The sequence below is a fragment of the Anopheles stephensi genome, chromosome 3 (assembly GCF_013141755.1).
Source record: "Anopheles stephensi strain Indian chromosome 3, UCI_ANSTEP_V1.0, whole genome shotgun sequence".
Taxonomy (NCBI): Eukaryota; Metazoa; Arthropoda; class Insecta; order Diptera; family Culicidae; genus Anopheles; species Anopheles stephensi.
In genome coordinates, this window is record NC_050203.1 from 9,233,910 (window position 1) to 9,245,561 (window position 11,652).

At 47.5% G+C, this 11,652-nt stretch overlaps 3 protein-coding genes across 3 annotated transcripts; 1 reads left to right on the plus strand and 2 right to left on the minus strand.

Moving 5' to 3' along the window:
- The first annotated feature begins 4,936 nt into the window (after nucleotides 1–4,936).
- On the plus strand, nucleotides 4,937–7,747 carry LOC118513042 (dnaJ homolog subfamily A member 1-like). The gene has a single exon (XM_036058334.1). The coding sequence runs from the start codon at nucleotides 5,232–5,234 to the stop codon at nucleotides 6,429–6,431; it is 1,200 nt and encodes a 399-aa protein (XP_035914227.1). The 5' UTR covers nucleotides 4,937–5,231; the 3' UTR covers nucleotides 6,432–7,747.
- A 238-nt stretch (nucleotides 7,748–7,985) lies between these two features.
- Nucleotides 7,986–9,647, minus strand: LOC118513044 (retinol dehydrogenase 13-like). The gene is made up of 3 exons (XM_036058336.1): nucleotides 9,418–9,647; nucleotides 9,083–9,346; nucleotides 7,986–9,001 (listed from the first exon to the last, which is right to left on the minus strand). Exons 1-3 carry the CDS (start codon nucleotides 9,492–9,494, stop codon nucleotides 8,350–8,352), a joined length of 993 nt encoding a protein of 330 aa, XP_035914229.1. The 5' UTR covers nucleotides 9,495–9,647; the 3' UTR covers nucleotides 7,986–8,349.
- A 263-nt stretch (nucleotides 9,648–9,910) lies between these two features.
- LOC118513045 (protein FAM136A) lies at nucleotides 9,911–11,544 on the minus strand. The gene is made up of 3 exons (XM_036058337.1): nucleotides 10,578–11,544; nucleotides 10,316–10,507; nucleotides 9,911–10,237 (listed from the first exon to the last, which is right to left on the minus strand). The coding sequence occupies exons 1-3, from the start codon at nucleotides 10,662–10,664 to the stop codon at nucleotides 10,088–10,090; spliced, it is 429 nt and encodes a 142-aa protein (XP_035914230.1). The 5' UTR covers nucleotides 10,665–11,544; the 3' UTR covers nucleotides 9,911–10,087.
- Nucleotides 11,545–11,652: the final 108 nt, after the last annotated feature.

Genomic DNA, 11,652 nt, shown 5'->3' on the forward strand with positions numbered 1-11,652 from the left:
ACTCAGCTGTCAATAAACAACGGACCTTGATCTAGTTGATCTTCCCTTGTCTTCTTCAACCAAACGACGCCATCTTTGCAGGTGATGCGCGACCATAACAAGTCGCTCCCCTTGAGCAGTTGGAGTTCCGAGGCCTTAAGTTTAATTCACAGTATCTCTTGATCTACCGCGCTGATAGCTGATAGCTGATACCATGAGCGTCTTCAAATAACTCTATTAAGCTCCGGCTCGTAACCATTCCATGAAAACCATTACTTATTACGATTATAGGTCTTTCTGCCATCATTAGACCAAAAAAATCCTACTACCCACCATTACCGGACTGAGCCACTCGCTAGCACTTCCGCGTTTCGCAGGGTCACCCAACTACTTGGATCGCCCGCTTACCGTTAAGGAACACGCCTTCAACTTCAAATCGCGGTGCAAAATAAAACCTATAAGTTACGAGATTTAAAGCACGCTACCTCTGCCAGCGCCAGCAATTCTTCTCCAAATGCCCATTCTTATGTCAAGCCGGAACCCATTCATTAGAGCACTATTTTTTGAATCAAAAAAGCATTAGCTACTAAGCACACGGACGCACAAACCACCTCTTTGTGGCACAGTTTAATTCGTATGTTTAGCTTTTGTCCTCTTAAAAACACATTAAGCCATTTATTAAATGTGATCTTCCCGGTGTTTTTAAAAATGTTCCTAAACTGTTCCTCTCATCGACTGCATTAGGAAGCGGTTCGAACCAGTTTGTTCTGGCCAGTTGTACCATCTCTTCGTCTTTTTATTGGATTATGTTTAGAAATTTGACCAAACCAGTCTTTAGTATATGGAAGGCCTAGAAACCGGTACCGAATGTAGATAAGCCTTTGATAGGTGCATTGATACACAACAGCAGCAGAAAAAAAGGCAATCCAGATCCGTGTGGCGTGTTCTTCGCGCACCTCAGAATGTCTTTTCTCAAGGCAAAAAAAAAACAGACAAATCCTAGGGCCCTTTTACTTGACAGCAATCAACATAAAATGACGATCTCATCGTTCGTAAGTGTTCAAACTGTTCGATCGTTTGCTAGAAGGAGAACTCCCCTCTAATGGTGCTGTTCTTCGCCTTCCCTCCGGAGCCGGAACTAGCTTAATGGTGTCATTTTCGGATTCGTTTTTTTTCCATATATTTCCATAAAGGCACATTAAAAAATGAATTTTTAAACAAATTGATGCTACCGGCTGATGGTCGGATTTTAGTGCTTCCGTTACATTAGCAGGACCGCTAATGTAATGATTGTCAGGCAACCACTCACTAAACTGCTCGCCCATCCATTCACGCTGATGAGGTGATCTTCGAACGGTGGCAGAATCTCCATTCGGTGTGAGGGGGCACGTTCCAACTGATGCAACGTGAGCGGCCTGACACGCTGAGCCCCTGCCTGTGCATCAACACCCCTGGGAAGCGGCCCAGCTGGGAAGTCAACCTACAATTAATATCAATTTGCTCATAAGCTCAATGCATTGAGTGCACGGTCTACAATGTTTTTTTGATCTTCTCTTTTTAGTTATAGATTGATTTCTCATCAGACAAGTACATGCTACGGATGAGACATCACTAGAATCACTGCTGCTTTCCTCGACACCATCATCATCGCCAGCCACTACAGTTCCATTTTACATGCCAATTTAGGCCGGCTAGCAGTTGATCGCAATCAGCATCGCTCAGGGTGGGGGTATATTACGCAAATTGAGATAGGTCAACTGCAAGCTCTAGTACAACCACGAACAGCTGCCGCCTGTAGTTCCCACCACCAGCGCTAAGCACGTTTCAGGGAACACAAACAATCGATCAAAACTCGGTGTGTCTGGCAACACGTCTAGCGCTTCTTAGAACCTTAAGTAGCTCCCCACAAACGCACACACTCACGGGGTTTGCTAGTAACATTCGCATCGTGCAGCGTACTGCAATGCTGCAATAAATGTACTCCCTGTTTCGAGTGCGAGACATCTCGAATCCCAGCTAAAACCCACCTGTGACGATCGTTACCGATCGTCGCATTGTATAATCCCCAACCTTTCTCGCCAAAAGGTTGTTCGGTCGGGCCGGAAGGATGGAATTCCAAAAATGTTGACGTCGCGTCCTGGAAGCTGTTCGCCGGCCCGCCATACTGACGCCCGCACGCTTATCATCATGGCCGCCGTCAGCAGTGTTGCCACTCGAGCGATACCGCACAGCTGTGTATGTGCGTGTTGATATATGCAAGTGTTCACTCATTTGAATAACAAGAAACTTTTTATGGTAATCACTAATTCAACACGCCAGTCTATCCGTAAGTTTGCGGCTCGGTTGCGTCCGAATTCTTTGCCAAAATAAAAGGGGAAACGGGCGAATGGAGCAGGTCGAAAACCAAACGGAACATGGACATATCGGGCGCGCTGAGTGTGTGTCTACTGCTCCTCTTGCTCCTTGCACACCTAGATAAACGTGCGCGTTCACCTGTAGGGGAAAGGCCCCTTTTTTTAATCGCAAGAGATGATCGTGCAGAAGCCGTGTGCTCCACTCGAGTCCGGCCAAAATGGCTGCCAAACATCGAAAACGCGACTTTTAGCATTTCGCGACGGTTCATTGTTCGACCACGAAGAGCTCTGGCGCGGGATGTGTGCCGAAAGGGAGGATGGAGAGGATCGCGCGCGAAAGAAATTCCAACGATCAAGGTCGTTTGCCAAAATATATGGTGCCTAGGTTGTATGGCTAAGCTGCGAAAATTCGGCGCACAAAAAGAGGCGGCGGGCCAAGAACAGGATTCACGATGAGTTTCGCTAGGATGGCACCCTGTTCTACCACTTGGCAGTGGCTTATTAAAATGGTTGGGTGCGTTTCAGAAGACACAATTTTCACTTCCCTATTAATTGATGTTCATTAAAATTATACCTCCATCCATGGTGAAGCGTGTCATAAACGCAGACATGCCGTGTCGTGTTTAGTTTTTTTATGGGAAATGTTGCGAATTCCCAGACGGGGGCCAGAATGGCGCCAGCTGTTTAGCATCCAGCTCCCTTTTGCAAGGCGCTACTGTTTTCAGTGCCCGATCACCACGGCTATAAACACTCGAAATCTATCTTTACCCGCGATCGTTCAACCATTTCGTGATAATTTCCCATCCACCAAGCATCACGAACGGTGGAGGTGAGAAATGCCTCGGAGCGATCGAAAATAACATTCTTTCAGATGCTACCAACATGTTTAGAGCCATGTGGCTGGTAGGTTTTATGCTACACGATCGAAGATCTCACTAATTTGAGCCGAAAATGTCAATTTTAACCCGCTCATCTTCTACCTGTACACAACTGTAGAACTCTCCAGTTAAAGTCGCGCAGCATCCTCGCGACCGAAGAACAGTTTGCTCCAGTCCGAACTCTTGTCCGCCCTCCTGCTGCAGTTCCGATCTCCGTCCGATCATCATGCCGAATGGTTGTTGTTTTTTGTCTTCTCCTCCTTCCTTTTTTTTTTTTTGTTGGCGACTGTCGCCAAAACCCGAATCAGGTCTGGCGCCATAACCCGGATCGAAATTTTTGTGTCTGTCACTCGATCTGCGCCTCCATATCCGTCCTCGGCTTCCTCGTCGTGAATGTCATGCTTTGTTTGTGCGTACGGTTTCGGGCGAAAAAAAACCGCTCATCATCACATCTTCAGCCATCTTCAGCTGGCGACGATCGCCGATTCGATCGTGGCCGTGTTGTTTATGATCCCCACCGCAGCCGAAGGGTGCTATCGATTTAGCTTTATGAGCATAATGCTGCTGCTGCTGCTCGGCACGGGTAAGCATTTAATATCACGCTAAACTAATTAAACGCTACAACCGATTGAAACAAATTGCCCAGCCTGCGGCAGTGGAAGTTACAAGTATAAAGCGCGCGTGTGCCCGTGCACGAATGTGATGACAAATGTGGAGCCTAATGAAGTACAATAAATTGATAACCGCAGCGTGCAACAAAATTGGGATGGGGAAAAAGCACTATCAGAGTTAGCTGTATCTCCGGTAATCAAAAGGCTGATCGTCTACCGGCGGGGGAATTCTAATGAGCTCGGCCCTAGCCCCCGGATCAGGCTCCGGAGCCACCTTAAAATCGTCTTGGATTTCTTCCTTCGTCTTCTGCGTTGCCAGTCGGCTATTGCTTTATTTTAATGGTGGGATTTCTAAAATATTCTCCAAAAGCTTCACCCCCTTTCCCGAAACATCCCACCCCTTTCCCGCCTCTTTTCTCACCGCGAACGACAAGATCATGATCGGCTAGGCAAGAAAACCAGAATTTCGAACGTCCTTGGTGACCTTTTCAACGGTCGCATCCGCGAACTCGGTAAGGTCGCATTCTTCTTCTCGCGCTCGTCTCCTCACACACACACGCGCGCGCGCTACAGGCAGGTAGATTCGATGTAAACCGGTTCTCTGCTGATCGTTGGGTTGAAATAAGGGACTAATGGCGATTCGTGAACGCGGGATGAGCAAGGAGTTTTAAGCTTCACCACAGCACAGCGCATACAGCTTTTTAAGGTTATGTGTTGTGAGCAGCATTGTAATAGTTTATTCAAATCTGCACACATTTTACAATGATTGCAAAAACAAATGATCTTCAATAAAATAACTCCCATAACAAGGTGAAGATTGTTAAATGCTGGATTTGTAACAAACCATAATTCTTTATTCTGAGTCCGTCTTGAGAGTTTCTTACATTAAAAATGTAACACAAATTTTTTCTAGCTCTATTTTTTTTTTCTTATCATATTCCATGTAATTTGTAATGGAGCAGCCCTATTATGACCACGAACATTGGTATCGTTTGTTCATAGTCGAACGGTGGGCGCGCGTGAACGAGAGAGAGACAACACGCAAAGAAAGAGATCACACGCTGCACATTTGACATGTTGTGAGGTCAAACTGTTTGACGTTTCGAAAAATCCGCAACTCAACCATTGAACGCACCGGTTATAAACACCTATTCGCGCCGACCGCACAGCCAACTGTCAAAAGGTTCACGTATTTTCCAGACGTCGATTGTCAGCTTGTTCTGGACGGTTCCCACCTCTCCGTACGCTGTGCTAAAATCTCTCGTGCGCCGCCATTTTAGCGAAATTTGTTCCTCGTTTCGCAGCCAGGTCGATAGTGAAAATCGCTCGCCAGTGACGAAGGAGAAAAGCCCGATTAACCCGCAGCGCACCACAGCACAGAAAGGCCACGTAACAGTGCGTAATCAATAATGGTGAAGGAAACGGGATTTTACGACGTGCTCGGGGTGAAGCCTGGCTGCTCCCCGGAGGACCTGAAAAAGGCGTACAGAAAGCTCGCGATGAAGTACCATCCGGACAAAAACCCGAACGAGGGCGAGCGCTTCAAGCAAATTTCGATGGCGTACGAGGTGCTCTCGGATCCGGAAAAGAAAGCGATCTATGACGAGGGTGGCGAGGCTGCCATCAAGCAGGGTGGTGCGGGTGGTGGCGGTTTCCACAGCCCGATGGACATCTTCGACGTGCTGATTAACGGTGGCATGGGCAGCAGAAGGGAGCAGCGCGGCCAGGACCTGGTGCACCGACTGTTCGTGACGCTCGAGGAGCTGTACAGTGGCGCGACCCGGAAGCTGTCCCTGCAAAAGAGCGTTATCTGTGATGGGTGCGATGGCATCGGCGGCAAGAAGGGTACGGTGCACAAGTGTGCTCCCTGCAACGGTACGGGCATCGTGACGAAGGTGCACCACATCATGCCCGGGTTCATGCAGCATAACAAAGTGCCGTGCCGCGCCTGCCAGGGACAGGGCGAGGTGTTTGACGAGAAACACAAATGCAAAAAGTGCGACGGCCAGAAGAAGGTGCGCGACAAGAAGATACTGGACGTACACATCGAGAAGGGTATGCAGAACGGGCAGAAGATTACATTCAACGGCGAGGGTGACCAGGAACCGGGCCTGCAGCCGGGCGACATTGTGATAACGCTGGCCGAGAAGACCCATCCGGTTTTCAGGCGCTCGGGCAAGGATTTGCTGATGGAGATGCGGTTGGAGCTGTCGGAGGCGTTGTGCGGCTTCCAGAAGGTGATTACCACGCTGGACAACCGGAGTCTGGTCATCACCTCGCAGCCCGGCGAGGTCATCAAGCATTCGGCCTTCAAATGCATCATGGACGAGGGCATGCCGCAGTGGAAGAATCCGTTCGAGAAGGGGCGGCTCATCATCCAGTTCCGCGTCGTGTTTCCGGACTCGCTGCCGGGCGATGCAGCCAAGCTGCTGGAACAATGTCTGCCCCCGAAACCCGCCGAGGAAATCCCGCAGGACGTGGAGATGGTGGAGCTGGTCGAGCTGGATCCGGAGCATACGAACCGCAACCAATACAAGAACGCGTACGAAGAGGACGAGGAAGACGGTGGCACTCCGGGCGTAAGGATTCAGCAGTGTTCCACGAGCTAAATGCCTCCCAGCCCCAGCTCGACCTCCTCTTGCAACATCGTGGTGCGGCTCTAGGTGTGTGTGTGTGTGTGCGTGTGTGTTGTTACCGTGTGAGGGAGAGGTGTTGCATCATGTACAGCGCGCTTTCTGTATTCCGACTGCGACCATAGGGCTGCGCGTCGTGTGTTTCTTGCATTGCAGCACACACAACCAACAACCAGCGTATCCTTGAATGCATCTCAGAAAGTGTGGGTGTGTGCGTGCGTGCGTGCGTGCGGACAGAAAGGACGGACGGAGCAAGCTCGTCACTTTAATAGACAGCATAAGGTGAACAAATTGATAGTTACTGTCACAACAACACATGCGACAGCACACGAACAGCAGAACGAGGGGAAACACAAAAACACATCCAACCTAACAGAAGCTTACGCAAAAGCAAAGAGGTATTCCTTTTAGTGGAATTCATTACAATAAATTATTAGCACATCTATCCGGATTAAAGGTAAAAAAGAAACACTCACACACATAACGCAACCAAACTCAACCCAACTTTGCGCTTCTTACTGCGAACGAAATGAGAACCAAACCCAATGCCAGCGGGAGAACAGATTGATTGAACGAAAACGGGAAGAAGTTTGGCGGTGATGTTTTAGAAAAGAAGGCGTGGAAGGTCAAGATGAAGGAATTGCTTCGCTTTAAGGGAAATCGCATGGAGGATGTGTGCAGTAGGCGACCAAAACAAATTCTCCTAGATATGCACCGACGGGAACGCCGCACACAGTAGACGGCGACACAACACCTCCTCCTTCTCCTCCTCTTATATTCGCTTCACTGCTCCTCCACTACTGCAGACTGCACCTTTCAGTACGACACCCATTCCTCAACTCACTCAGTAGGCTATGAAGACAACCGAGAAAGACATGTCCCAAACCTAATCGATTGGTAAAGTAACGTGTGGTGGGAAGCTGCGATGCGAACAGAAGAAAAGTGCTACCGTAACTATAGTCCGGAAATTATTTATACTCTCCATCTAATGACGGCCGACCTTGACCTTCCTTCATCTTCGACTTCTCCCGCCGGGCTGTCATCCGGCCATGCGTTCCGTCTCAAGGTGGTTTATAATCCCAAAGCCTCACACGAGGGGGTTCTAACATTATGGTTTAAAATAGTTGCTTTTCCTTCCTGCTCCACCGCCACCTCCTTCCTCCCTGCTGCAGCAGCTGGTGTAATGATGATGATGATGGTGAGCGTATGTAAAATAGGTACATATTCGAATATTTCCCTGTACGTGTTTCATATGAACGAAACGAAATAAAATTTCATGTAGCAAAAAACAAGAACCCACTGCGCGGCGATGCGTAATGCTTAGTCATCGCGAGCTTCGTCGTTCGCATGGCGGTTGCTGGTGTGCAAGGAAAGAATTTTATTTTTTTTCACCACCCTTGGTAGTTGTTGCTGATGGTGATATAACATTGCTTCACTCGCTCGGTGCACCCGCTTTCGTCATGATTGTTTGCCTTTTTTCCTTTGTTAACATTTCTAATGATGAGGAAGGCAAATGAAGAGAGACAATTGTAGAGCTAACCTCACTTTTAATGTGTATTGTATTTTTTGTTTTCCATTTTTAGGATGGAACTAACAAATGCCGTATCGATTAAACATGTTTTACGCTGTGTATGCTATTTTAAGTTTACGTGCATTGCTTTTTTATTAGCAACTAAAGACAGAAGCAGCAAACAAACGAAAGCGGCAGTGACGACTAGATTACACTTTTGCTTAGATAAATCTCGCTCTTCCACAAGTGTCGACTCCATACGATCGTCTAACCCGACGCCGCCTGGGATGATCGGTTAGCTGCTGGGGTAGGCGAAGTTGCTGCTTGCTGATCTGTCGTAAAAATAACAATATCCTTATTGTTATTCATACGTAGGATCCGCTGTCAGGAAACGGCAGCCGTTCCGGTTAGTGTGCCCGTCCATTTCTCGCTCACCGCCCACAACCACTTCGCTACTCGATCGTCCTTTGCCTGTTCCGCCACCTCTTTCGGTGCACAATCGCTAAAGTACTGTCCGCTAACCTTTTCCAGATCCGGATCGAGTGCCGCATATACGGTGGTTTGTGCACCGTACAGTGGTGATTTCAGGAAGGGCCACACGAACGGTCGCACGAACAGACCCGAAAACCAACTGTTAAAAATGCCCATATGACGCATCAGCTCCGTATCGACGATACCCGGATGGAGTGCGTTCACCGTCACACCCGTACCCTCGAGCCGGCGGGCCAGCTCGCGCGTAAACAGCACATTGGCCAGCTTGCTTTGCTCGTACGCTTTGGCTTCGTCGTACGATTTGGTGCTGTTCAGATCGTCCAGCGCAATTTGCCCTCGCGTGTGGGCCAAGCTGGACACCACCACGATACGGCTGGGTGCGCTTAGCTTCAGCGTATCGAGCAGCAGATTCGTGAGCAAAAAGTGTCCCATATGGTTAACGCCAAGCTGCAGCTCGATGCCCTCTTTGGTGAGTGTGCGTGGGCAACGCATCACGCCCGCATTGTTGATGAGAATGTCCAACCGTTGCTGTTCAGATTTGAATCTACAAAAGGGAGGGAATCAATATCGTTACATAACAATGACCCATTCCCGTCCGTTCGAACGGACGGTGCCGAATGCTTACTGCTTCACAAACTGCCGGATGGATTGCATCGAAGCCAGGTCACACTCGCGACAGTACACGAGCGGATTTCGCGTGTCCAGCACAATCTCCTCACGTGCTTCTTCACATTTTTTCATATCCCGACAGGCCATATACACATGGGCACCGCGGCGCGCCAGGTAATGGGCCGTTTCCTTACCGATACCGGTATTTGCTCCGGTAATGATGACAACCTTTCCATCGGCTCGTACATTCTTTTCGAACACAGCGCCCTGCATACGATCCCTACGAGCAAATGGATTCAGTGTTTTATGCGGCGGAATGTTTCATCGTTTCAGATGCACCGTCATACTTACTTGAGCAAAACAACGCCACCGAGCAGAGTGCCGATTGCACTACCGGTCAGAATTAATTTATTGCGAAATATTGACATACTTTCCACCTTGTTTGTGATGCGCTGAATGGAAGCAATTGTCCTAATTTTAATTCATATTTCAGCGATCGTAAATTCTGGAAATGTCCCACGGTGGAGTGTGCAAAATCGATTGATTTTTGTTTACATCTCGAGCTTTCGATGGGTGCCAGTGTTGCCAGTGGCTGTTGTTCGTTCAATAGTTTGACGCAACTTAACGAATGCGTCAAATAGCACGCGGACGATATTTGAAAAAATCGTTGTAATTTTAATGTTCAATGTTTCCATTTTAATAAACTTATACAAATATCGGGAAGTAAATGAATATTAAAATGCATAAGTCCTTAATTATTCATGTAATGATCAAATTACATCGGAATATATCGATATTTTCGTAAGTTTCGCCACCAAAGCTTACCATAAAATGACGATAAGAGTACGCAGTCTGAACACTTTATGTATTTAACATCGTTACGTTTTTTGCTCTTTCTAGCTCTGTACAAATGCTAGCATCAGTTTAGCTACACCAATTCTGCTTTACCATTTAAATGCACAATCGTAGTCATATGCAGATGGCATAGTTATAGATTCCCCCGACGGTCCTGTACCAAACTTTACGATGATGATCTGCTTTGAAGAACTTTCCGCATGCTCGAGAACATATTGGGCAAGATGGCAACATGCTTGTCGACGCATTTGATGGCACATCGTTCGAACTCCGCTGTGTATTTAGCTATATCGTTTTCCGACGGGTTCGACCCCATCTAGAAAGAATCACAAAAACCAAAGAAATAAAAACATCCGCTCTCCGCTTTTCGTCGAATCACACATTCGATCCGTACCTTGTCTTTGATTGTATCATTGCAATCCATTACACAACGCTGCAGCCGGCTGTTGAAGGAGTTGATCTCCGTTTCCACATGCTGCTGGGCTCGCTGGGCAGGGATGGAGCAGCGTTCGACGCACTGCTGTACGGTGTCCATCGAAGAAGCCTGATCCTTGCAGCATCTTGCCGCACAATCGTGCATATCGGCCTTAAAAAAACGTAAAGGTGTTATCTTGTATTCGGCAATACCCGGCCCACGGAGTGATCGAGATATTTACTTGCATTTTCCGTAGAACATTTCGATCAAGATCATCCAACTGTTTGGTGATCTCCATCTCAATGCGCTGCTTCTGTTGCTCGATCATTTCGGTAGATTCTGTGGTAGATTAAATTATGTACTTTTATCGCACTATCAACAATTCGTTCACCGTGGTTGTGAATTTCGAGATCCTTGCAATTGACGTTTGTGTTGCGTCATGATGTAAACAGGCGAAAACATATGCCTGCGCGCTTGGAATGATTCGATTATTTAGTCCATTAAAAAACTATATATTTGCTGGAGCTAGGAACAAAAACCGAATGGAATTTTTGAGGAATGTGTGATCCAAAAATATTTCATTTCGAATTTTATAAACCAACTTTCTGTTGCCTGTCATGCTGGATCACCACGTGGGCCAGCTGATTTCGCCTCTGACGTCACGCACATGGTTTCATGTGCGCTTGATTGATGATTGTTTATCGAACATATTAGCCCATATAACCGATCGGAAATATTAAAAATGAGTATTTTGACTAATCAGCAAGAAATATGCCTATTTTTAATGAAACACACCTCAAATAAATCATCTTTTGTTGATTTTTGCTAGCTTGTGACAGTGGCGAATTTTCGCCGCAATTGTCATCCCCGTTCGAACGCACACAAACGCACACCTGCAAACCGACCGGAGCAGGTTCACACATCTACATCCACAGCACCGCGTAGACGACGGCGACAAGTTTCGGAAAGCGGCTGCAGCCGTCGACAACGACGACGACCACGACGTTGAGAGCTAAGCCGTGAAGAAGAAAAGCAGCACACGCACAGAGTGGCAGTCAGGCCCCAAGAGTCTCTCGGTTTTCCTTCCTCGGTGTCTCGGTTTTTGGGTTTTTTCCGTTTTTTTCTTCCGTTCCTAACGTATACTTCCCGGTGGGAAATTGAAAGCCCTCCTCGTTCCACACAGAACTGCCATTTACAACGCGTCGGAACCAAGGTATGTAGATATAGAAGGTAGAGTTATTTAGAGCAAATTGACATTTCTCGACCTGACATAACAGTTCCGTGGTGATCAAGGGGAAGGGTATTGAGAAGAGTGA

What these genes read in the sequence shown, in the direction of transcription:
- LOC118513042 (XM_036058334.1), top strand. Translation starts at nt 5,232, where the DNA reads ATGGTGAAGGAAACGGGATTTTACGACGTGCTCGGGGTGAAGCCTGGC.
- LOC118513044 (XM_036058336.1), bottom strand. Translation starts at nt 9,494, where the DNA reads ATGTCAATATTTCGCAATAAATTAATTCTGACCGGTAGTGCAATCGGC. An exon ending in GGTGGCGTTGTTTTGCTCAA is followed by an intron (nt 9,347 to 9,417) that starts GTAAGTATGACG and finishes ATTTGCTCGTAG; the next exon opens with GGATCGTATGCAGGGCGCTG. An exon ending in ATCCGGCAGTTTGTGAAGCA is followed by an intron (nt 9,002 to 9,082) that starts GTAAGCATTCGG and finishes TCCCTTTTGTAG; the next exon opens with ATTCAAATCTGAACAGCAAC.
- LOC118513045 (XM_036058337.1), bottom strand. Translation starts at nt 10,664, where the DNA reads ATGATCGAGCAACAGAAGCAGCGCATTGAGATGGAGATCACCAAACAG. An exon ending in ATGTTCTACGGAAAATGCAA is followed by an intron (nt 10,508 to 10,577) that starts GTAAATATCTCG and finishes CGTTTTTTTAAG; the next exon opens with GCCGATATGCACGATTGTGC. An exon ending in ATGATACAATCAAAGACAAG is followed by an intron (nt 10,238 to 10,315) that starts GTACGGATCGAA and finishes GATTCTTTCTAG; the next exon opens with ATGGGGTCGAACCCGTCGGA.